The sequence below is a fragment of the Mixophyes fleayi genome, chromosome 11 (genome assembly GCF_038048845.1).
Source record: "Mixophyes fleayi isolate aMixFle1 chromosome 11, aMixFle1.hap1, whole genome shotgun sequence".
Classification (NCBI taxonomy): domain Eukaryota; kingdom Metazoa; phylum Chordata; class Amphibia; order Anura; family Limnodynastidae; genus Mixophyes; species Mixophyes fleayi.
In genome coordinates, this window is record NC_134412.1 from 72448410 (window position 1) to 72476141 (window position 27732).

A 27732-nucleotide genomic window follows, 5' to 3' on the forward strand; every position below is an offset into this window, starting at 1 on the left:
GCTCTCTCACCACTCACACTCGTGTCCCTCCAGCAGCTCACTACTCACACAACTCCAGCAGCTCTCTCACTACTCACACTCCTCCAGCAGCTCTCTCAATACTCACACTCGTGTCCCTCCAGCAGCTCTCTCACTACTCACACTCGTGTCCCTTCAGCAGCTCTCTCACTACTCACACTTGTGTCCCTCCAGCAGCTCCCTCACTACTCACACTCCTCCAACAGCTCTCACTACTCACACTCGTGTCCCTTCAGCAGCTCTCTCACTACTCACACTCGTGTCCCTCCAGCAGCTCTCTCACTACTCACACTCGTTTCCCTCCAGCAGCCCTCTCACTACTCACACTCGTGTCCCCCAGCAGCTCTCTCACTACTCACACTCGTGTCCCTCCAGCAGCTCTCTCACTATTCACACTCCTCCAGCAGCTCTCACTACTCACACTCGTGTCCCTCCAGCAGCTCTCTCACTACTCACACTCGTGTCCCTCCAGCAGCTCTCTCACTACTCACTCTCGTGTCCCTCCAGCAGCTCTCTCACCACTCACACTCGTGTCCCTCCAGCAGCTCTCTCACCACTCACACTCCTCCAGCAGCTCTCTCACTACTCACACTCGTGTCCCTCCAGCAGCTATCTCACTACTCACACTCGTGTCCCTCCAGCAGCTCTCTCACCACTCACACTCGTGTCCCTCCAGCAGCTCTCTCACCACTCACACTCGTGTCCCTCCAGCAGCTCTCTCGCTACTCACACTCCTCCAGCAGCTCTCTCATACTCACACTCCTCCAGCAGCTCTCTCACTACTCACACTCCTCCAGCAGCTCTCTCACTACTCACACTCGTGTCCCTCCAGCAGCTCTCACTACTCACACTCATGTCCCTCCAGCAGCTCTCTCACTACTCACACTCCTCCAGCAGCTCTCTCATACTCACACTCGTGTCCCTCCAGCAGCCCTCTCACTCTGTCCTGTGCAAACTTTATTTGTGCATGTGTGAAAGCCATCCTCGCTGTCTCTCTGGCTGCTGTCAGTGACTGTCCGGCTCTCTCCCGTGTGTGCAGCTGCTGTGTGCAGCGAGGTGAAGCTGTCACGCCCCGCAGTGCATGTACAGACCCAGGTGCCTCTCACATTCCTGTCACGCTGCTTGCACAGAGGTGAGCCGTCCATCCATACAGCTCTCATCAAGGATGACAGCACAGAGTATGGCTGCCACCATCACTTTATGATTCTTCTCCTATTAACAGCATTGTGAGTTTGCCAACTCTATAAATGTCATTACTTGCCTTGTTTTAAAGGGTTCGCCCCAAGACTCCCACCCCCCATTGGATTCGTTTAGTCTATCGGCTTGCACCTACTGCAACTTTTTCAAATACATTGCATTTCATACACTTAATTATTTATATCATCGGGCAGAGCAGTTTATTTTATGTCCCTGGGATGACACAGCTCTGCTGTCCTCTCTGCATTGGATACAACTGTATGCAGAGCACATCTGTGTCATATCCTAGAGCAGTGTTGGCTAACCTGTGACACTCCAGGTGTTTTTTTGAAACTACAAGTCCCAGCATGCTTTGCCAATATATAGCAGCTTATTGCTGGAAGGGTATGCTGGGACTTGTAGTTTCACAACACCTGGAGTGTCACAGGTTAGCCAACACTGTCCTAGAGCAAGCCGGGCCAACCTGCGGCTCTCCAGGTGTTGTGAAACTACAAGTCCCAGCATACCTTGCTAGCAGTGGCTGGCTATCTACTGGCAAAGCATGCTGGGGCTTGTAGTTTTGCAACACCTGGAGAGCCACAGGTTGGCCAGGCCTGTCCTAAACCATACTTGCCAACTCTCCCGGAATGTCCGGGAGACTCCCGCATTTTGTGAGAGTCTCCCGGACTCCCGGGCGAGTGTGGCAATCTCCCGAATTCTGCCCACTTCACTAGGAAGTGCCCCACTTCCTAGTGAAGTGGGCAGAATTAGATCCCAAACGCCGCGATTCCCGGTGAATCGCGGCGTTTGGCCCCGCCCCCCGCTGTCAAATGACGCAATTTGCGTCATGACGTCACAGGGGGCGGGGCCGAAATGACGCGATTTCGGCCACCCCGCCCCTTCACGCCCCCCCTCCACTGGCTGGCTCCCGGAAGGGAGCTGAAGAAAGTAGGTAAGTATGTCCTAAACCAATGAAAATAACTCTGCCTGGTGCTATAAAAGAATGGCTGAGAAGCCCTGGAGAAAACTAGATACAGAGAGCAATGTATTTATTGAAAGTTGCAGTAGGAATTCCCTACATGGAATATATAAACCAATATGAATATATAAACCAGTATATTAAAGTTACCTGAAAGTTGAAAAATAAATGTTCAAGAGCCAAAATGCAGCAAAACAGGTAACAGGGTACTTGCCCATGTTTCGAAGGTTCATATTAGGATAGGCTTAAAATAGAAGGTAGCAAAACAAAATCTCCTGTACCATCCCCCCTTCCAAGTAATGACACAATACAGTACATTGCCCTTGGGCACCAGGTTATCACGTGCCACTTAATTCATCATTAAACAAACACACTGTGCCACTCTGTCTCACAAGTGAGACCAGGATATCCTGTACCGCCATCAACCCTGTCCTGCTACCCCATTAGCTAACAAAACATCACCTACTTGCATTTCAGTGTATCATGTGGTATATAATAAAATACAGCATAGAACCGGACTGTATGTCGCACAAGAATACTTTCAAAGACAGAGACAAACATGCCTGCTATATACAAATCAGGAGCAAACGTATTAGCGAGTCATTTTAGACTGTAATTGCTCAATAATAACTTTTGAGTCAGGCATATCAAATTTCTAACCAAGAAAATCACAAGTGCTAATACATATGCATCAATTAATATACATTTCCCCAGAACTGTCTGTATTGTCAAAACAAGTGATACTTTGATTAGAGTTACTCTCTGTTAACAGGTGTTATACTGTAAAACATTTACATGCATTCCATGCACAGTCCTAAAATCTCCTAAATTCAATTATAATTAATTGGTGTGTCAGCCATAGTGTTAAGTTTATACTATATTACACAAGCCTGAAATACATACATCTAAAAAACGTCTAACACAGCTACATCCAAGTACAAAATATGACTTTACTGTTTAAAACTGATCAACAAAAATAAAATGAAATTAAAACAAAAACATTGCAGATACTTGTAATTAGTAAACAACTTAATTAAGAAAAAGAACACGACTCTTCTCTCACTTTTGAAAGATTCTATAGACACCACTAAAACAAATCACAACTCTCCCACACACATCTGAGATGGTGATTTACAAGATAGTATATTACCAGAATGGCACCAGATCCTCAGAGTGGATTTCAGAGCAGCCGGGGTTAAAGAGACAGGTGTCTGCAGACACAGGGCCATAAGAAAAAGGACATATATGACAGGAAGGGCAGGCGCAGTCTCTCTCTCTCTCCCTCTGGCCGAGGCGAATTAGCTAAAGTGGATGGCTAGGATTGTGCTTGTTTACAGAGACACCTCGAGCCGCTTAAAGAGGCTTCTAAATCTGTGTTTAATGTGCAAACCTGCAGCTTTCTGGCCTGCCTTTGTCAGGAAGCCTCATCCCTTTGTATGTCTTCTCCAATTAAGATTAAAGTGAGCCCTGTTCTCGGCTCATCCCTCTCTCTCTAGATAAAACCTCTGAGCTGCAGCCAGCACTGCACCTTGAGTCTTATCACCTACTAATCTCATCCTTCCTACAGATAACAGACACTTTCTGCTCACACAACCGTTTCCCTGCTGTTATTAGCACATCCTCAATATGGGGGAGCAAGAAACCTACTCACAGTTCACGTAGAAACAAATCCTGCATTTTCTAATGTATCTTGGGTCAACAAAAAGCACATACCCCAATGGGTTGTTATTGGCAGAACAAGGGTGAGACATATAGTTAAGGTTGACCAGATGCTCTATATAAAAAAGCTACTAATAATTTTTTGAAATATAAACGTTTCAGGAGCTGCTTTGAGATAAAGTTGAGATTATGGGGGAAGATGTTTTGCTGTGCACAGCAGACTTCCTGTCAGTAATCTCACTGAAGGACACTGGGGCCAGGCTTTACTTTACCTCAGTGTATGGGCTATATGCAGCCATGTGGGGGCACAACAGCTTCATATTCACCACCACATACAGTCTTGTGCCCAGATTGACAGCCTCATGCCCACCACAGCCACATGTCTACCATTACAAGCCTGTGCCCAAAATAACAGTCTTATACCTATTGAAGTTTTATGCCCAGCATACTGTGCCCAGTATAAAAGCATCAACCCATCATAGTTTCATTCCCGTGAATACAGCTAAATGCCCAGTTTAGTAGCATCATAACAACCACACTATGAAACATGTGCCCAGTATAACAGATTGATGCCCACCAGTCTCAATGCCACCACATACAGTCCTGTCAGCAAAATTGTGCCGTCCTAGGCATGTGCCTTGTTTGCCTTTATAGTAAACATGACTTAGCCCAGAATGTTACCCTGGTAATATTGAGCAATCTTGCCACAGATCGCAACCTATTTATGACCGTTTCTTACTACAGTATTATTGCGATGGTAAGCTTGAGAGCATCCAATTACTTCTTTGATATACATTCAATTATCATCTTGTGACTAGAGGCTTGTCAATGTGTAGTACTAACACGCAGCTAATGGCCTGGATAGAAGCAAATCCTTCACTTTGCCAAAAATCCCCCCCAAAAAAACACAATGTAGGGAGCCATTTATTAAAGCATCCATCTTGGTTGTGGAAAGAAATATTTTCTGTAAAGAAAGATTTTCTTCACTAAAATCTTTTTGGACAGGATTGAGGGGATCTCTGACCTGCCACGGGTAGGCTCTTGGTAAATCAGTTATCATTCTGTACTAACAGCAAACAGCTGTTAGTCAAATCTTCAGTGCCACTAAAGTGTAAGCTCTGCAGAACAGCTGAACGGTTTCCGTGGTCTCGTTCTTTTTTTTCCTGGTATTATTACAGCAGTGTCAGTGGTAAATGATTAATATCAGCCAGTCCCCGGCATCTGAATAGGAAGGGGATACACATCTCAATCACCCTGCGGCTCTCACACTGGCTCCAAGACAGATCAATATAGCAATTAGATGTTATCAGTGTGCGCTGCTTCTCCTGCTTCCCTCTGGCCTCCCTCCCTCCCCCACTAGTAGAAACTCACAGCTTTTATGCCCACATCACATAGTGCTAATGTCACACGGATATCTGGGTTTAAGACCTCTGTGCGACTTTGTGCAGCAGTCTGGAAAGAACCGATATATAGGGAGAAATAATAAAATGTAGCCGCATGCATGAACAAACACATCCTTACTGTCAGCATTCAGGAGATGCGCACGCTATTAACCCATGGACGACCACATACTGAGAGAGCAGCTGTGTTACCGGAGCACGCAGAGAGGCGTGATGGGGAAAACTTAAGGTGGACCCGATAATCCCAGAAAAGCAACAATCTTATGATGAACATCAAAGTAAACTATTAATTAACCATATTGTTTTTGTAATTTAATATCTATAATGGCAGTGGACCTCATTTATGAAATACACCGAATGCACATTGCAAAACACCTTGATTTGTACGTATTAATTTAGTTTAGATTTACTTATGACAGAGTGAGGGGTCTCAGAGGCTGTCTTTACTACATGTGTCCCGTTTCTGCGTGTGAAGCTTTTAATTCCGTTTGTTGGAGTGAGCGCAATTTTAATGGAACCCATTTGGTCCAGTAGCGCATTTGCAGGGGCACTAATCACCTAATACAGACATGCCCCATCTACACTGCAATATGTAACACAAAATGAAAAAATTAAAAATGCAGTTCACCCCACCCCCACGTGGCTCTTCCTGACCTCCTGGGAGACAGGGTCATTAAATTAGCAAAATATCCTGTTAAAAATATCCTTATACTTGGGGCCTCATTTAGAGTCGGACACAACGTGCGTCTAAGACTTACATGAAAGAGTGGGAGTGTGCTGCAGCTTGGTAGGGTATTACGAGTGGCATGTAACCCCAGTTGTGTCCCACTCGTAATACCCTACCAAACTGCGACCAGTTCCTGCATCTAACTACGTGCGTCACCTAATTCCTGCCGCAATGTTTCAATCTTGTTTTGACGTGTGCTCTGCCTGCGTCTTGATCCGACTAGGGTAGTTTTTTCAGGTAGACGCCCATAGCATATGAATTATTCACGGTCACGCCTACATAACTACGTGTTCCACCCTTTCCCTCGTACTGAGACGCAAGCTGTTGCAGTGTACACTGCGTCTGAAAAGCAGACGGAACTGCAGGGAACTGTTGCTAACTGCGCATACCCATCAGTGGAAATGTGCAGGATGCACCTGAAATGGACTTTGCGTCCGACTCTAAATGAGGCCCTTGGTGAGTAGAAACGTCATCACTTATATATGGAGACTAGTGATGTCACTTGTGTCACATGACCAGAGCATATGAGGATAACTTCATATTAGCAACTTGTTTTGCTTAAGATTTAAATCAGTATTTTAATAAATAATGTATTCCCTAGTGTATAACAATAATAATAATAATAATAATAATAATAATAAAAAGGATATTATAAGTCACCTCAGAGTTGTATGACCTGTATAAATGCACTCAGCCTGGGGCAGCGTGCATTGATATAGTGCTGGACCTCCTAAGTGACTTCTAATAACCTTATATCTTACAGTAGAGTGCACGATATCACCATTATATTTCAGGGTAGGTGTGCACACCCAATAGATTTTACTAAGAGCTGGGGGAAATGTAAAATCGAGGCAGTCTGCATATTAATTAATCTATCACACAGCAGCTGCAGACTCAGCAGTTTAAATGAGGTCGAGCTGTCTTGAAACCGACTAAAGGACTGTGATCTCATGAAGAGGGGTTCACCGAGTCTGACTGGGGACCTGGAAATATGATCTCTCCCTTTAAGAACAAAATCAATCAAGGTGCATGCCTCTGTCCTGTAATATCATCATCATCACCATCACCGTTTATTTATATAGCACCACTGATTCTGCAGCGCTGTACAGAGAACTCACTCACATCAGTCCCTGCCCCGTTGGAGCTTACAAACTAAATACTACATGTGGGCCAATAGTTTATAGTCCACTATCCTATCTTCCCATAGAACAGCGTCAGAAGCTCGCTGACAGGTGTCCAGACAGCATTATAGTAATGTTTTACTGAATTCCATCTCTCCTAGCTCATACCACTGTCTTCTCCACATTAAATGTCATATTCTCTACTTGTCCTCTGCCCCATCTCATGCTGTCATGTCGTTACCTATCATGTATAATGTATCCTATCATTGGCCTTGCATGTTCTTAATGTTATTGCTACTGCATGAGCAGGTTATATCAAAGCAGACACAAATCATCCCACTACTGCCCAGAGGGTCGGACGTGGCTTTCTAACACCTTTACCAGAAGATACCCCCTTTCCCTTATAGATTTAACCCTTCCAATTATCCATCAGTTTAACAAGTATTACTAACTTCTCATCAACGTCTCATCTATCCATGTTCCCTGACCAATGCACCTCCTTCATCTTATACAACCACCCAGAAAGGTGGCATCCTGGTAGAGGTACAATGTCACTGAATGTTTATCCAGTCATTATTACAAGAGGAGTCCTTCAGGATATCAAGATATACAGTCACTTTATCATGCCATAGACAGGTTCAGGGTGTAAGGAATCAGGGGACGACTTACCTGTGGATACAAAGCTAAGCTGATGGCTGTTTCTTTTATTCTGGTTCTCTGGCATAACGAGTTGGTGGCTCTGATGGAGGTTGGAGATGATACTGGATAGGTCGTTCTCACGGCTGTAGAGGAAAATACAAATATTAGCAGGGGAACGCAGAAACAAACATTTATTTTATATATATATATATATATATATATATATATATATATATATATATATATATATCTATCTATATATATCTATCTATCTTCACACACACATATACACACACACACACACACACACACACACATATACATACACACACACCTTTGCTTGTACACGAGTATCAAGTAGGAGGTGCTGTTAACAGTGAATTATGTTCAAGGTAAACAGCTGCTCTGAATTCCAAAATATGACAAAGTAAAAATAGTTTCTTCATGTTTTGTGACACTTTAAGCAAAATAATAAATAAATAAATAAATAATCCCATCTTCTGCACATGGTGACAGCAAATTTGTGGAAGGAGCCAGTGGTCATGAGAATGAAGCCCTGTCAATTTATTAGGAGCTGGTGGCATTTTGCACAAAAGCTATTTTGTGGGCTGGACCAAAATTTCTAACCCGTTCAATGATCAGGAACATGTTCACAGTACAATGGTCAGTGGTCGTACCCCAATTCAAATTTGCAGTCACCAATTGCATTCCAGGTTCACCATTCATGTTAAAACGTGTTTCTTTTTTTTTTTTGTGTGGTGTTTTTTTTAAACTTTAATATTTTCAAACAATAAAAAGTACTTAAATGTTTTATTTTTACAAACGTGAACTGTGAACACTACTGTGTTCTAAATTTACAAATAAAAAAAAAATGTTTAAATGCATCAATTTAAGCTTAAAACGTGTTAAGCTGGCTCAAACTTGGCTGAATTTAATGTAGCTACGTTTTTTTGTTTTAATTGCTATAAAATTTCAGTGCAGCAATTCCACAAAGCGGGTAGAGAGCCTATAGGCAGCCGATTTGAGCATCTCTGTTTGTGAGAGTGCAGCCTATCCGCTTACTAAGAGCCGGTGACATCACTTCATTCCTAGCGAACTGATTGGACGCAGCTTATTGAACATTAGTACAGTCCACAACACGTCTGTCACTAGTGTGTAGAACAGGACAGGTGCACTATAACTGGCCCATGTACTATAAGAAGTGGAACTATTGCCTTTATGTTCTATTTAATGCTAAGCCCAGAATAATACAGACTGGAATGCCATAATATAGACTGCAAGTGCATGTGCTGACTAACAGAGATAAGCAACATCCAGTACTCTAGCTGTTGCTGAACTACATCTACTATAAAGCTCAGATTGCATATTGCACTATAAATTAACCTGTGCAAAAGGAGGCAAGTTATGAATTACCTCTCCATTATTAAATCCATTATTACATATTACAATGGAACAGTGGTCAAAGTGAGGGTGTATACGGTGGTATGCCGTATCACCACTGCAATGTAATGTGTCATATCAGAGCACTTTGGGCTAGATTTACTAAACTGCGGGTTTGAAAAAGTGGAGATGTTGCCTATAGCAACCAATCAGATTCTAGCTGTCATTTTGTAGAGTGCAATAAATAAATGACAGCTAGAATCTGATTGGTTGCTACAGGCAACATCTCCACTTTTTCAAACCCGCAGTTTAGTAAATCTAGCCCCTAGTCTTTTTAGCTCGCTAGAGCATTTGAAAGTATCATCCAGTGTGCAAGTTGTGTAAAAAAAAAAAAAAGGCTGTCAGAAAAAAAATGTGATGTTATATCTGTCTCAATGCATGGAAATCACACAACAGTATCCAGACTGTTTCAACAACAGATTAGGTGATTTTCCGATTAAGCTTCGGATTTAATAAAGCGTAGTAAGATTTACCACAATTTAGCTCCCATTTAGATAATGTATTGCAAAATGCAGGGACATTAAAGCTTCAATATGGAAACACGACAACAGAATAGCACAAAAAAACCAAAACACATTACAGACAATACAACAGTGACAAACTATTAAACACAATAGAATTCCAGACAAGGCATTGTTATAAAAAGAACTCACGCCAGGTCCATTCACTTTAGTAAGCCAAAGTATTAGCATTTAATGTATAAAAGGCTATCGAGACAGAGTGAAATAATGGTTTTGCCAAGCCTATATTTAATAGTAGCAACTTATAGTTATTTATAGGTAAAGATACATTCTGCATAATTACATCCGAATGTATGTATATAAAAGTAATGACACCGTGTAACAATACTTCCACCATTTAAACATCCACCCTGTAACATCTGTGTAACTCAAATCTCGCAGTCATATCCCACAGCATGGTTGAAGATGTGAAGTAAATTTAATGAGCACCAATTAAAACTGGCAACGAACAACTTCTATCAATTGCTTTGGGATCACTGGATGGAGAGCGCTAAATCATTATTATTTCTGTGGGGTTATCAGGCATGACAAGGAGAATCATTCCCCTTCCAGTAATTACACATCTAATATTTCATGGTAAGGGACGCCGGCAACGGCATCCTATCCCCTCTGTAGTTTGAAGTCCTGAAATGACTTTGTAGCTGCCAAGTGTTTATGGTAAGCGACTTGACAATCGTTTTCCATGCCGGATGAGCGAGCCGGGGCAACATACCCCAACATGTCCTGATGGATACTACAAGGAGGAACTTCAAAACTTTTGAAAAGCTCAGTCATGTATGTAAGAGGCGTCTGCAAGCCTAGATTAGCCTCACAGACACTTAAAATACTGAACACAGAATAATTACTACTGATCTATATAGAGTCAGTAACTGTAGGATCAGTGAGGATTTAGAAAAGGATTTCAAATTGCCCTTAGTTTCGTCTCTGATGAACAATTAAACCGAATTATCTGTTTAACCCAAACGCATGAAACGAACGCAACAACCATCCAGAATTACACGGTTACTCACATGATTTGGGACCCCCATCTTTGACTCTGTAATACACAGCACATGGTCTGCATGGAAGACAGAAGACCGGGCTTCAAACTTCACTCTGGTCCCCCAGAATATGGACCTAATGAACTGCACACAAGCTAGACAGAGCCCTTTAAATCACCTAACCCCCTGCTGAGCCCCCCCTATTGCCACACAGAGCCCTCCAGTACCAAGGCTAAAAGCTAATTGGTGCATAAGACCCCCCCCTCCTAATTGGATCAGGCTGACTTCACCTTAATAGCATTTTTTGGCTAGTCTGGCTACAGATTTTTGTAGGTTAAAACTACAGACTCCATATTATCTCTTCCTTTTCTCACCCACCCCCATCAGTTACCTGCCCTTTTAAATAATTACCTAGCGATATCCTCTATTTAAAAACACCCTCGCCAACTGTACCCGCATCTAGACTAGTAGGGGGAGGGGGGGATCTACAGACAGTGCCCAGCATTTTAATCCCTCTTGGGTGTGATCCTCTCCCAGCGCTGCCAGAGTGCACTGTATTATGTAAATATTGCTGGTTTGTAAGCAGTTTATGAGGTGATTACCAGTCCTGTGTGTGTTTAATCTCATGGATCACAGAGGGGAAGACTAGTCCAGAGGTCGAATGGAGATTAATGTTACCTCCAGCGTGAGGATGTGAGGGAGGCGGACTGCAATATATCCTTATGGGAAATATAAGGAGAGTCTGCACAAATATATCCCTGACCCGTGGATCTGACACAATACTCCACACTTCTTTGCTGGCTGCAATGGTTGTTAAATTCATTTCCCACACATTTTAGTGCTCAGTTTCTCTAGTCACCACTTCTTTTATTTTGGAGAAGGAGTGAGCTGAGGTGTGTACACTTGTGCATGTACTGGAAAAGCGTCCTTTAGCATTATCATTAAGGGGTATATTTACTAAACTGCGGGTTTGAAATAGTGGAGATGTTGCCTATAACAACCAATCAGATCCTAGCTGTTATTTTGTAGAATATACTAAATTAATGACAGCTAGAATCTGATTGGTTGCTATAGGCAACAGCTCCACATTTTCAAACCCGCAGTTTAGTAAATATTCCCCCTAAGTATTTCTCTGGAAACCCAAACTAGTCACACTCTAGTAACCTTCCAACATTGGGACATGCAGAAATGGGACAAAATAAGCCCTGCCTACTATCCACCCAAATCCCAGCTAGATATTCCCCAAAACATCCACATTGGGGCAAAAGTTAATTTTTGTGTAAGATCCACCCCTGTTGTAGGTCCACAGCTTGTTTAGCCTTGTTTATGTCTAGAAATAATGAGTGATGAACTTAGGAACAGGCTGTACTACACGTGTCACTTGTGTGTTTAATGGATTTTTATTACATTGGTCGAGTGCACAGAAAATCGCTTTTCCACAAAAGTGCAACTTGAAGGTGCAAAATGCATCCAGTTGTAAATATATGGCAGGGACGTGATCTACGGGATCTCAGAGGTGGTGGGGAATTCAAGTCCTTTTGCAGGGAAGTAAAAGGTTGTCTGCCTACCTGTATACATGGGGAACGCCTGCTTCTGTGAGCCCACTCCACCCCCGCATCTCATTGAAATAGTTCTGCCTCACAAAATGGAAGATTAATTCACTTTATTGCAAAACTTATACCACTTTCATACTGTCGCCCTGGCAATATCCCGGGTATATGAACCCGGGATATTGCTGGGGGACAGAGGCTCCCACGGAGAGGGAGAGAAATTCCTGGGTAGACCCTGTTCATACTGAACACGGGTCTGCTCGGGTCTCCATGGCAACATCACAAGAGGCGTTCTGATTGGCTCCTCTTGTGATGTGTTTTTTTTTTGTTAAAAAACTTTATTCATAGTGCAGGCAACCCGGGTCCGACCCGGGAATTACCCAAACAAAAGTCCCGGGACTAATTCCGGGGTCATCAGGCCCGGGAATTAGACCTGACACCATCTATACTGCGCCTCGACCCATGTCGTCTGGGCTTGCCCCGGGAAAAGCCCGGTTTTTGGCACAGTATGAATGGGGTATAAGCAAGCTCAAGCCACTAACTCGGACTCAGAAAGAAATGCATCCATCGACTTCTATCAGGGAATTGAGGTGTTTACATCCCCACAGTTGCTGCAATCTTAGCCCAAAATCCATGAACTTACTTGTAAAAATGGAGGACAAAGGAGTGACTGGCTCCTACTGAAGTAGGGGCCATTGTACAACTCAGTCATGTCACAAGTCCTAGTGAAATAGATCAAAATGTTGATTCAGTAAACTAAGCTGACACCTTCACTATGAATAGGTGACACCTTAAATGTATCCACTAATGTAACCAAAATCTCTGACCATTCATCAAACTAGTTGATCGAAATTAGTTGGCTTTGCACGTTAACTAATAACTGTGCCTGTTAATAACATTACCATCCAACCTACAATATACTACTCAGATTCCAACCACACATCTTTAAAGTGGGAGTTCACTGTGTGCGAAATCTTGGAAAGTAGACTAAGATCCACTTGTACATATGGATAAACAAAATGTAAGCTCTTCAGACAAACCACTGAAAATAATTCTCTGTGAATTTCAATGAACAATACTAGAGTGAATGTGACAGTAACAAGTTTGCCGGAGCTGCTAGAGATAAGCACAGATACAGCTTCTCTGTGTTGGCAGCAGGTGGGTTAAGAAGGGATTGGAGCATGGCTTTTCTGGCTACCAGTACCTTCTATAATCCTGTCAGATATATAATTCTGCTTCCCGCCTGATGCACTCCATACTAGACCCCGCCGTAGGCTGCAAGAATAGGCTGATACCTCCTAATGAGCTCCCGTCACCTCTCCGCTGTCCCCCTCTAACGCTCCCCTCTTCCTTTCCTTCTTATCCCCCTGCCCCCCTTCCCGCTCACAATCTCACGTCCCACGGGAATCTGCTAATTAGCTCATTAGAATTCAGTGAGCGAGGTGGGGGGGGGGGGGTAGTAATAAATAAATAAATGGAGGCACAGCTGTAAATTCTATCTTTAATGCTCTTCACTTAACGATAAAATCTCCGGATCTCCTCTTCCTTTCACACAGTCCACCTTGTATTTTCCACTCAGTATTGAAAGGTCTGCAGAGGACCGTTCAAATTTAACCTCTAATACACAAGAGGACTTTGGCAATGCAAAAAAAAAAGAGAGAGACTTGGCAACACAAGGTCGAACTAATTAGCTTCCAAATCCTTACTGGAGATGATGCCAATTCTCTCTTGTTCACTCGGAGACTGTAAAGAAATTGCTATGGTCACAGTGTTTGAGGGGTTCATGGAACGCTCACACTATTTTAATTATATGAATTGTTTTTCTTTTCCTTCTTTTTTTTAACTAGTGGCTTTTACCCACATATATTTCAAGTGGCAATAGTCCCTGAAAAGGACCTATCAACTACTCACAGTGGAGGCAGCCATTTTGTGAAGGCCAATGGTATCACTGATTCCTAGTGATTTGATAGGTTACAAATGTCCCCAAAAAATAGCTTACACTAATAAATGCACAGAGCCATAAGATGCAAAGGTTAAAGGTCACTTTTCCATGCCGTTTGGGCCAATAAGGTAGAGCTTTGCAGAGCAGACTTCTCAGGTATGGAAGTGGTTAATGGTAATCACTGAGACCTGCGCACCTCTCTGAACCTCGGCAGCTGACACAATACTGTGTGCAGCTTAGTCTCAGGAAGAGTTTGAGCTTAAAGCTTGGTTGGCAGGGAGGTTTTATCAACATCCTTCTCTTATTACATCTATTCATATTCCAATGTATTGGATGTTTGGTTCCAGCAATGAAAAGGTTTCAGGAATGAGGTTTACATAATGCTCTGCATGGGGATAGTATAGAAGCAAGTGGGACACATTCAGGGCCCGATTCATTAAGGAACGCAAGTCCATTTATGTGGAGTATTTTGCGTCTATTTAACACGCACGAAACATACGTCAAAGAACAGAATTCACGTTTTGCACGTGTATAACACTTCCGGCAGCCTACGTTTTGAAGGACGGAACATGGAGAGGAATGGGCGTATGCACGTAGTCAATTAGTAAGGGCGTGCCAAGGTCAAGCGCACACAGCAGAGTCCGATTCAAGAAGCTTTGGGCATCACTCGGCTAAGTGAATTTTAGTCGTTTCACTTGCACCAGCTACAGGCCAGGTGTAAGTGCCGATTACTAATGATGACGGCCGAATGTGTATGCTGGAACATGTGTTTGCAATCAAGAGCAACTGTAGAAGTGCATTTTATGTGCAGTAGACATTGATAACATCCTGATAAATGTATGTCATGGAAATGTTTTTTCATTAATGTGACTATAGATTGGGCAGCACAGTGGTCTAGTGGTTAGCACTTCTGCCTCACAGCATTGGGGTCATGAGTTCAATTCCCGACCATGGCCTTATCTGTGTGGAGTTTGTATGTTCTCCCCGTATTTGCGTGGGTTTCCTCCGGGTGCTCCAGTTTCCTCCCACACTCCAAAAACATACTGGTAGGTTAATTGGCTGCTATCAAAAATTGACCCTAGTCTCTGTCTGTCTGTGTCTGTATTTGAGTGTGTGTCTATATTAGGGAATTTAGACTGTAAGCTCCAATGGGGCAGGGACTGATGTGAATGAGTTCTCTGTACAGCGCTGCGGAATTAGTGCCGCTATATAAATAAATGATGATGATAGATGACAATAACTTTTTTCCCTGTGCTTTCTGCTGGAACTTTATGGGGGGGTATTCAATTGTTAGCGAGATCCCCGAAAAACGAGCAGTCGAAAAATATTACCGTTAATACGGTAATATGCGCGTAAATACCGTTAATACGGTAATTTACTCGCTGGTTTTTCGGCGGTCACGCCGAACAATTGAATACGCCCCTATATGTCACATACAGTATGTATTATATGTATCCAGCAGTGTGTTGTATCTGTCTCAATACTGCAAGAGCCATATAAGCAGAGCGCACCTACAGCCCCATTCAACAACAGAGGTTTCTCCAGATCCACTTCAAGTTGAATACGGATGTGTTTATGTCTAAATTAGGTGACTTTTTTTAATACACATTACGTTTGTTTTGCATACTTTACTGAATCAGACCCTCTGTGTTTTGGAGGGTTATAAAGTAATTGTATATGCGTTCTGCAAGTTAGAAGGTAAGGAGCCACAAGTAACCTATTTGGCATATTACAAAATAGTATATAATAACAATTTGTTAAGGACAACAGAATACTATGTCTGCCACCTGAAAAATGACAAGTTATATGAATTTATCGTACAGAGGTACATTTAACACCACAATCTTCCTGCATCAGTGAGACAGAAGCATCACATCACTACTCTGTTGTGTTGGGGACCCTGCACCTTCCACCATCAAACTCAGTCTGCAGCTTCCTGTTTGCCTCCACTCCCCTCCGCACATCATGATACTGGCCCCCGTTACATGCAGGTCACTGCCTCCCACATTATCAGCTCACTTGCCTCCTGCTTCTGTGAGCAATCTGATTATCTAATAAACAGAGGGCGAACTTATGAGCAGGATTTGATGTCAGGAAATTTATGCAAATTTCCAGCGCAATGTTCTTTGCATAGCCCTCAATATGACCCATTTCATCTAAGACCCAGAGGACATTTATAAAGTGATTTTTTTTTTTTTCAATTAAAGAGCTCAGTAGAGCCGTATAGTGTGGTAGGTGCATGAGGAAAGGGGTTCTTCTCATCAGTAGGGCCCAATATTAAGGACCAGTTGCAGCAAAGTAACTTGTCCTACACCATGGGCTAGCTTTACTAAAATGCGGGTTTGAAAAAGTGGAGATGTTGCCTATAGCAACCAATCAGATTCTAGCTGTCATTTTGAAGAATGCACTACGTAAATGACAGCTAGAATCTGATTGGTTGCTATAGGCAACACCTCCACTTTTCCAAACCCTCAGTTTAGTAAATATACCCCCATGTCTTTATAAATGTAGAGCATTGTGCCCATTACATCCATACTGTAGTTTTTATTAAGATCCCATACTGCACTCAAACCGTATACAGTTTTACGATCAAGTCTATATTACTGCAATTGGAAAATAAATTGGTAAAAAGAAAGAATGATGTACCCCAAATCCATGGTGAATTCTTGAGATGTATGCATCTATTGTTTACCATTTACCGGTACTAGGATTTTAACTGACAATTACCAAGCTGCAGGTAATGACGTAACATATTAATGTTTTGTTTCAGCCCCAAATTATGACTAATTGGGAAAAATAGCTTATTCACCTCTACAGTGGTCAGAAAAAGTGTGCAACTTAGGAGAGGGAGCCGTCTTTACCTCTGCATGTTGCATGCAAACCTAACTACATACACGAATACATCGCTCACTAAGAGGTCATGTACCCATCTCTCCGTGACATTTGCAAAGCCTTTCACTTCCTAACAGGAGGGGGCCAGCAAATCAATAGCGTGCCACAGCAGTGAAATGGTCAATTGGCATTATTTTCTGTCACCCTCAGCATTCTCTGCTCCTGAATTATTCATGGTTATTTCCGTGAGTAAGACGTGGAGGGAATAGACTTTTAGAGGAAACTGGACAGGAGGGTACCCTTTTACTGACCCAGTGAGGGGGGGGGGGCTCAGGGGGGGGCAGAGACAGAGGTGGGGAGGAGGTCACAGGAGGAGGCAGAAAAAGCAATTAGCATATTTGTAATCAAGGTGATTTGGAATCAATTAACCAAATGCCTTAAGCGGCCTTAAACTGTTCAAGAAACACTGACCCTGCCAATCCCATTAGAGGAGCTCTAGTCTGCTGAAACATGCCAGCCATGCAATCCTGAGGGTGATTAACGACTTCCCTGTTGAAGGGGCAAGCAACGAACACCGAGAACTTATATCATTTTTTGTTTCTGAATGCAGGATAAAAACAGCATATATGCATCTTACATAAAATTGCATGGGACACAATTGTAGTACCGACAACATCTCTGCTTTACATCCATGAGAATGTATTTCATATTCTATTCCATGGTTGTTGTGGTAAAAACTAATTCTTGAAAACTTTTATAAATTAAACAGTGCAAGTCTAGCAAATGACTCTGCAGCCTATGGCTATTGTCAAACTGCAGCACTCAACATTCTCATATCAAACAAACACACTAGCAAATATGTAGCTGTAATACAGCCAGGCCTCAAATCTAGTAACTATGATATAAGCATTACTTAAAGTGATTTCCTGGTCTTCAGTATAAAATGCTAAATTCCTTTAAAAACTGTCCCTCTCTGAATAGTGGAACCTCTCCTCCCTCTGGGATCACTTTCTTACGTTGGTAACTAAAACTATACGTGATTTATAAAAAAAAAACATAAATCAATCATTCATTTATTAAGCTGAGTATGGTGAACATTGTGGCATAAACACAAGTACGAAAAGAAGTGCTAAGTTTCACTAATACAGGCCTCAATAATTAATGTACAATCATCTTTAGGTATTCTTTGGTTGGAATTCTCCTGTTCCACATTCTAGGATAGAACCCACAGTGAGTGGGCGGAGTCTGCTTACTACAGAGACAGACCAATCCTGTGCATGCACTAGACTTCAATCAAGAACGAGAGTGGAACTTTTTGTCCAACCAGCTCTGCCCTATTACTAGACTTCTGATTCTCTCCTCTAGAGCCAGTGTCATTCTGGCAACAGAGCAAAAAATATAACAGATATATTAACCTTGCTTGTCTCAATTTAAATGCATTATTAATAGGACTTTTCATTGAACTTAGTGATGTTCCTTTCAGGACTGCAAGTCTTTACTGCTAAACCTTTCCTTGCCTGTGAGTCATACAGCACTTTTCTGGTGTCCCTCATGGTGTACTGTTCCAGAGGAAGTTTTTTTAACCTCCTACTTGTCGATTTTTCTGCTGTTGACCAGGCCAAAGTCAGACTTGTCTGAGATCTCTGCAAATACCTTACAGGGCGCTGCAGCGTGTGTGTCTATAGTGACTGGGAGCCTGTTTTATGGAATAAATCTGCCATCCATGTAGTAGAGGGAGTGTGGCAGTCACATGTTCAGGAACATCAGAGAGTAGTAGAATGTTTTGTATGTGTTTGTTTATATGTGTAAGTATCCGTATACATATTGTATAAATGTGTTTGGATATATAGTGCCAACTATGTCTCTTCTATTCTTTTTAGGGCTACTGCTTAGCTGCCTATCATGAAAGTATCCTCCCCTGCAAGCAAGACAGACAATAAAGTGGATAATAGATGAGGACAGTTAGTGAGCGGTTCTTTACAACAGAGTGCAATTAAGGATACTAAAGGAAATAATATTCTATTAGTTCCTGCAGGAGAAAAAGTTCCATTAAGAACCCGAAAGGATGCCCAGGCAATATGCAGGTACAAGACCACCAACTTCAAGGTTAAGGGATGGTACTTCCCATTTAAGATCCAGACGACATAGAGAGTACTCCTACTGCCGTCATTCTCCTTCTGGCCTCTTGGATCTCATACCTGGACATCCAGGCTAGTTTCTAAGAAATGCTCAAGCTAAGGAGCTATGTCACCAACTAGGCCAATATGGACAGTATAGAGGATTTTTCACTCTCATAAACATTCCACATCTCAGAGTTACAGAACACAGGACTCAGAAGAGCCAGGTCCATCCTCGGCAGCAGATTCTTTATCAGAACATGAGGAACTTTTAACAAAGCTATCAGGGAATCTTCATTTTGGAACATTACTCTTAAGGTGACATTCCTGGTTTCCATGAACTCTACAAGGCAGGTCTCAGAAATTCAAGCTCTTCAAATCATCCAGAAACCAGCACAAGAGTTCATACCGAAAACGTCCAGTTTTTCATTTCAACCAACAGTAGGCTCTTCCAGCTCTTCTCCGAGAACCACACTCCGACCAGATGTTTTGAGCATTAATAGGCTATGGTGACTGTACACAAAGTATCAGAAAGACGAACAAGCTGTAATTCCGGAACTGTAGGGCTCTATGCCTTATGGGTTCCCAGTTCCAGAAGAGATTCCAGCCCATTCCACTATGGGAATGTCAGCTTAGTGGGCCATGCTTGTTAATGTTTTTCAGTAGTCAAATGCCAGGCAACTAATTTTAATTCCTGACAGTATGCTTCCATTAGGGGAAAAAGTGAAAACTGTGGTCAAATACTTACAGTAATTTTCCTTTCCTGATAGGGCAGCGGGGACCTATGGGTATGCTGCCAGAGGGGACTACTAGGAATAGAGGATTATGGAAAGTATTTCACAACGATTTTCCCTTTTATGGGTTAAAAAGATTAAAGTTGCGGTTCGGCCAAAACAGCACTGCCAAATATTTTATTTCTCCTCAATATTTCTCTTCTAGATCACAGCAGTCACAGATTCAACTGGAAACAGCGTTGGTTTCTTAAAGGGTAATTGCTATTCTCAGGTGAATTAATTAAAGGAATCTTTGTACTATCCACTTCAGCATGATAAAGATGTGTCAATGTTCCCCAATCGGTGTGCATATATCCCTTGTAAACGTCCTGTGATATTATCATCGCCTTATAAGAAAAGACCCTCAGGCATATGGACAAACGCCAAGAACAGGGCCAGCTCACCGGCAGGACAATTCAGGCAATCGTCCGATGCCCTAATATGTTAAAGGCCCCTGTAAGCACAAGACTTTAAAAATGTTCTCCCAAGTTGTGAGAAACCAGCTCTGCATTGCTAACAACTTCGTACCAACCACCATAAATAGCTAGACATAGCAACGTGGTCGGACCCTAACTAGATATTTGGGCACCATGATTTAGATACAACGCATTTCACCTCAATATTCACATTCAATCTTGATGTAAAGGTTCCATAATTTCTATACTCCAAGGTTTTTTGACCCCTTTATGACCAGAGCAATTTTATTTGTTTATTGGTGACCAAAGTAATCCGACCATTTATTTTATACGTTTAGTAGAATACAGTCTGCGTTTTTACATGTCTCAAAGTGATATTTTAAGGTTTATTTTTGTTTTTTTATACAAGAGCTTACTTTTATTAGCATTTTGTAAAAAATTACAATGATGAGTGGAGATAGATAGTGATGGAGTAGCGGGGGATGGAAGGTGCCCACTTATTTCCTTTCAATGCAGAACCAAGATTTTGTTGAGACACTATGGGGGGTATTCAATTGTTAGCGTTAACGGGGGAAAACGAGCGCTCAAAAAATCTTAGCGTTAATACGGTAATTACTCGCTCAATTTCAGCGAGCTGAAATTCCGCGAGTAAACTACTGTATTAACGCTTTTCTCGCGCAATATTACCGTATAAACGGTAAGATTTTTTGAGCGCTTGTTTTTTCCCGTTAACGCTAACAATTGAATACCCCCCTATGGGGGGAATTAAATTCCCCGCGATGTTCTAAAGAAAAGCGCGCGGTGCGCATTATTACAGTTAGTACGTTAATGTCAACGGGGATTTCTGCTCGCGGCTTAGGGAGCTGCAAGCAAAAATCAGCGTTGAAATTACCGTAGTAATGGTAATAACGGTAATAACACACAGCAATTACAATGGCCCGCGTTGTTCTAAAGTATTCAATTCCCCCCCTCTGGTGTAGAAATTCAGAAAAGCAAAAACAAAGATATTTCCACCAAGTGTGGCAGTCTGATCTGGCAGTACAAGAGTTACTGCGGCTTCTATAAAACTACGAAGTTTAAAAAGACACTTCCCCCCACATAAAATATGAGCGGAGGAGACATATAAATAAAGAGTAAAAGCCCTCTCAGCCTCTCTCCATCCTTTAACGAGCTCCCAGCAGCTGCAGGGATTATACTGAGCCGCACAGATCAATAAGGAAACCAATCACCCTAACCCTGCTGCCTCCCACCTCCGAAAATAAAATCCGATAAATGGTACAGGGGGGGGCCCGAGAGCTCCGACAGTTCAGGGAGGAAGTGAGAAAGTCTGATTATGCCCAAGAGCGACCGCAAGAAGACCCCCACCCCAACCCCCCAGCATGCGTCTGTGTGATCGTTACCTCTGTGAGCATTTGTGTGTGTGCAAGTGTGGTTTACAGTGCATTAGTATCTGTTTAAGAATGGATGCATCACTACCTCTATATGGGGTGAGAGGAAAGGGGGCTTGGATCTGAGTGCTTCTATTCATTGTCTGGGTGTGTATGAGGGTAAAACAAATTTATACAAGTCATAAGCAATGCTCAGAATTAAATATTAATAATAATTTTAAAATAAATCATCAATGTGACATTTATATTCTGAGTGGTTCAAGAAAGAATTTCCACCGAAATTTACCCCTTTTGTATGCAAATCTGCAGTCCATCTTTCCATTCCATTTGTCCCTCTTTTACATATTATATATATTGGTGAACGTATCTTTTAATGACCTATTATAGTGATACTGATGCTGCTGTTGTTGTCCGGTTGTATAGTAAGATTTGCGGATATGAATTTGGATGCAGAACTCTATTGAGTTGAGATGCCTTACTAGTTTAAGGCACCAGTAAACATTATTTTATTTTTTTATTTATATCTCCATTTAACCCTCCTTCTGCCCTCCCTCCTATATCCCCCCTGGCTGTGCTGGGCTTCAGTCTGCAATCCTAGGTTCTCCTCTAACAGCTTTGTGAGTGTAAGCGTCACTGTCCTGTCCTCGTTCTGTGATCATTTATGGGCATATTTAACAATAACTTTATTTGACAAGGTCATTTTCACTCCTTATGGCAATGACAAGGAATGAAAGATCATGACCATTTATTAAAAGTGTTCTGCGGGACAGTAGTCACGATAAACGGCTGTCCCGGCTAACACCTATCTCCTATCTCTTCTATGGTCGCTACTGCAAAGTGGTCACCTTTGCGATAGTCACCGGAGGGGGGAGCAAGTAAGATGCGGTGAGGGATCTGAAGATCCAGCTTCTGCAATGCTCTCCCCACAGGCTTCAATGGCTAATGCCATCTTCAGATGGCTTATTAAATAAGCTCCATAGTGCTCTGCACAGTCCTAAATGAACACAGAAACTGAATATATATGGAGGTGCTGGGAGGGTGATCTCTAATGTATAGTTACAAACGAGGGATGACCTCAGCATACATTAAAGGATGAATCCACATATTCATATCATCATCATTTATTTATATAGCGCCAACATATTCCGTAGCGCTTTACAATTGGGGACAAACATAGTAAACTAATAAACAAACTGGGTAAAATGGACAGGGCCTATGTTACTATAACTATATATTCCTTCTATCATAGTGTGTATGCTAACTAAATACTTTTATGCTACATAAAGTACATCTCTTTTCACTACACCATCATGTCAGCATATAGCAATAGCTTGCTAATTTACATTTTTTTAGATGACTTTGTGCATTGCACTAATTAAACATAAACATTTTACATTTTTAAGTTAGGTTGCTGTGCTCTATATAGTGGGTGTGGCCAAAATATAGATTTATATGCTCCCTAATTTATTTTTAGGAATATGGTTAAATTAGTCTAACTACAAAAATGGCACTTGCTTAATCATGTCTAGTATAAAGTGCATCATACAAGAGACTTAGGGGTATATTTACTAAACTGCGGGTTTGAAAAAGTAGAGATTTTGCCTATAGCAACCAGATTCTAGCTGTCATTTTGCAGAATGTACTAAAAAAATGATAACTAGTATATGATCGGTTGCTATAGGCAACATCTCCACTTTTTCAAATCCGCAGTTTAGTAAATATACCCCTTAGTATTGTATCTATCTGTATAGACTAAAAACAAACTTGTAGGTTAACACACGTGAATAAGAGTTACAGGAGTTTTGAAGCAAGACGAATGAATAGTGGAACAGAGACAAAAACAATGGCTCAGTATGCGAGCCAATTTAGTAATCCCCTGATAAAAGCTACACAAACTCCTACAACGTTAAAAAAATTAGACTTCTCGTAATATTAACTTCAAAAACACAAAGCAAATGAACAAAAGAGTGTGGGTCATACCGGCTAAATTCTGTGTTTGGCCAATAGAACTGTTAGAAGTGTGCTCATTTTCAGCACATTTGTTAAATAATAGACAGCAAAGAACAGAATATACATAATATAATATAACTCACTCACTATAGGAAACTATAGACTTGGGGGGTATATTTACTAAATGGCAGGTTTGAAAAAGTGGAGATGTTGCCTATAGTAACCAATCAGATTCTAGCTGTCATTTTGTAGAATGTATTAAATAAATGATAACTAGAATCTGATTGGTTGCTATAGGCAACATCTCCACTTTTCCAAACCAGCAGTTTAGTAAATCTAGCCCTTGGTCTCATTTATATGAGTAGGCTGTAAGAGCTTATTAAGGCCGTTATCCTGGCTGTCTGCATCTACTGTGCTCTCAGCTAGGACGTGGTAACTAAGCCCCTTGGTGCTAGTATTAGCCATCTATCACTTGCAGCTAGAGGGCACAAGCACAGCACTACAAGTGTACAGGGAGCTGCGGTGCTTCACTCCAGCCCGTCACCTCTGTGCAGGGTGATAAGAGAAGGTGACACCCCGTAAAAAGACCTGGTAAGACACAGCAATCTGAGTCAGCACAGGCTAAAAGGATCGGTTTTATGGACGTGACAGCTGTGGGAGGGACGCACGGAGCGGACACTATACAGTCAGGGAAAGCTGCATAAGCCCCTTTCGTCACCGCGCAGCTTACAGGGGCACAATGACCCCCGTGAGGATAAGACGGTGGGATTAGGGTCAGGATTTACTCCTAGGCACCTGAAGGAGGAAGCGTATATTAACCCCTTAGGAGCGCCACTGTGTAATATAAAGTAAAGGGAAAAGATGATCCGTTATCCGTAACACTATGTACTATTACTAACAGGGGGTCGGCCAGGCCAGTCTGCCCTACGAACTACAAGAATAAACTGTGTATAAGACATGAGCACTATAAAAAGCCAAATATTGTCATTTTTATACATTATTACATTTAGCAACATGGTAAATTCACATTATTTGCATAATTTCTCATTAAGAAAAATGGCATTTTTAAAAGGATTCACTTCACTTTGCTTCCTGTGACAGCTTCATCAGGATTGCCTCATCCTAAGCATAACCCTGCAAATGAGGGGGGGGGTTTCCTATTGCCTGGAAACCCCCCTCCAAGTCTGGGGCACTGTATAATTGAGGTGGCTGGACCCTGCCCCCGCTTCACATGGCTCTGCTTCAAAAGGGAGAGCTGCGTGCACCTATCAGCAGTGCACGCAGCATTGCCCATGTATATTATAGGGATAGGAAGAGTTGGAGAGCAGCCAAGCACTGTCTAATATTAAAGCCACGCCCCCATGCATGCTGGTCACGCCCACTGGCGGCGTGGTGTGGAAACCTCCCTCTACAAGTCCTGCGTTTGCCCCTGCCCTGGTTACTAAGGGCTTGGTTTAGAGTTGTAAGTTGTGCATTTGCACAACCTCAAGAGGAGTCTTGCACACAACTTGTATCTTTAGAGTTGCACCTTGTGTTTGGAACGATTATCAGGGAGCCTGCAGTGCAGTGGTGGTGTGCAGATGCCAGTTAAGCACCCTCCTCTGAGAGGCGTATTATATTGAGTCACAAGGATCTTTATATACGTTAGCTAAGCGGGTTCTTTAGCACTTGCATTAAGCCGGGTGCAAGTTTTGGAGTTCGTGGCGATGGCTGTCACACGCATGTATACATTAGATTTAAAGTAGTCCCATCTTAAGATGCGTGCAAGTAAAAATACAGATGTGGAAACGAAAGGGTGCAGGTGCATCTTTTCTTATATGGGCATCTTTACACTCAAAACTTTAATCAGGCGCTAAGTTGTAGAGTAATGATCTGCTGCTATATGTTACAAATGTGGCAGCTGCTACAATATATATATATATATATATAGACATACATATACATACAAATACAGTGCTGGGAGTGGAAATTTAGAAGTGTCGGTATGGAAAATATAAGTGAATGGAATTTGGTAGTTTTACAATGAAGGCAGTAGAAGTGGCGGTATTGCATACCATCAAATACAAGCCCAATCCCACCACTGTGTATATACACACAGTGGTGGGATTGGGCTTGTATTTGATTATATATACTATATTTATATATATATAGATATATATATATATATATATATATATATATATACATACATACACATATATATACACACATATATATACACACACACACACATACCTATCTATCTATCTAGGGTACTAATGCATTATTTTGTGATTAGATGCACTTTAAAAAACACACAACATACGTTTTCCCTTGTTTAGAGAACATGCTCTATCGCTGGAGAAGAGTTAATTTTTAATTAAATAGTTCTTTTAAGGACCTGACTGAAACATTAGAAGCCAAAGTAGCTGAGATACCAAAGCTCACAGCTCTCAGAATGTAATTCACGAGACGCCCTCTCAAAACATAAAAAGGCCGCTGTGCCCCTGCTGATTCACACAAGAGGTGGACAGATTAGAATGGTGTGAAATTGGCCTCGGCGTCAGGCGCCTCTTGTATAATGCAGACTTCTGGAACTGCAATGATAAGTAACCCTGTGAATCCATCAGTTCTGCATAGAACAGCAAAGATTGCTGGGCCTGTAACAACAAGAAATATACCTAACTTAAGAAAAAAAGACTTTAGCTACTATACTACTATGCTATGTGTACTGCAGAGGCACAAACATACAAAGCACCTACTTATAGATAATAATGACACATATTACAGCGGCTTAGTCCAAAACCACAACTCAGCCCCTCAGTTTTAAACACAAAAATGCCTATTTACTATCATGACACCAATCATGTAAAGTTACCATTTAAAATGCAATCTTTATATAAATTATGGGTGAGGGGTGCAGGGGAGCGGAAAGAGGGGCTAATATGTTATTTTAAAAAAAGTATTCACCAGGATAAAGGAATAGCTATCAAGCATTGGTATCGAGAGGCGCCTATAGCCAACGTAAAAATATGAAGAAACAGACCCTTTTGTAATTTGAAGGTGAAAACTCTAATAAGTGCAATTTAGACAAATACAAGTAAAGTGCCTTTGGTTGCTACAGGTTACAATATTTCTGGGCTAGTGACATCACGCTTCAACCAGCTTTATTCACACTCCTCTCACTATTAGCTCTCTCTTACTCCTCTGCTTCAAGCCCACGTATGACCACATCAAACAGACTTCTGTATATAGAAGAAAAGATTTCAGAAGAAAGAGCCAAGGGCCTCTCCACACAAGTTATTGAGAGAATACAATTTGTCCTGTTTTGCGGCCATGTTTATGACATCATCGAGTGATTAGCTATACCAGACCGTGTGGTATCAAAGAGCCGGCAATTATACTTTCCATGCAAGCCTCTGAAATGAATGACACAGATAATACCACACAAGACCTTTTGTCAATGTGAAATGAAAAGGATGACATGACGTTAATGAGCGAACACAGAAAGAGGAATAAAAGCCTGATACCTGCAAGAGGTGTCTTGAAAGGAGATGTTTAAGTCCCAATGCGCCCGTATCCTGTTGATAGATAAACAGAGCAATCAATTCACACATAGCTCAATGACACATATCATGCAAAGCCCCAGACCAGAATAACAATAGCTGGGGCAGCAAGTTCTACCTAACCTTACTCCCACAGAAGGCATATACAGGCGGCTCTATACCCTTCATCCCTGAGAGTAACTCTACTTTTACATATCATTTTCCTGAAATGATAAAAAAATTATTTTTCTTTGTAACCTGGTCCAGCGAGCCGTCTGAGATCATCATTGTCAGTTCATATCTTACACCAGGGGATATATGTACCAAGCTGCGAGTTTCTGGCTGGTTTGAAAAGTGGAGCTGTTGCCTATAGCGACCAATCAGATTCTAGTTATCATTTATTTAGTACATTCTACGAAATGATAACTAGAATCTGATTGGTTGCTATAGGCAACATCTCCACTTTTCAAAAAAATGGCAACGACGTGTTTCCTGACAGGTTTATCTATGTCTACATCGGTCACAATTACTTGAACACGCCCTTATTGTGTTTCGCCTACACTTCCACGCCTCTTGCCTC

General features: G+C 41.9%; 1 protein-coding gene across 8 annotated transcripts in view; it reads right to left on the reverse strand.

The window, feature by feature from the left end:
• The window catches only part of SAMD11 (sterile alpha motif domain containing 11), a 133863-nt gene that overhangs the window by 43211 nt on the left and 62920 nt on the right, over positions 1-27732 (reverse strand). For 7 of the 8 annotated variants that reach the window (XR_012680053.1, XM_075191621.1, XM_075191620.1 and 4 more), the window contains exons 4-5: positions 27138-27188; positions 7750-7862 (exon numbers count right to left, since the gene is read on the reverse strand). Coding sequence is in view for 7 of the 8 variants with exons in the window: in XM_075191621.1 (XP_075047722.1) it covers positions 7750-7862; positions 27138-27188 (164 nt within the window). In the remaining variant the exon portion in view is untranslated. The remainder of the gene's footprint in view (positions 1-7749; positions 7863-27137; positions 27189-27732) is intronic. The other variant, XM_075191622.1, reaches the window with a different exon arrangement.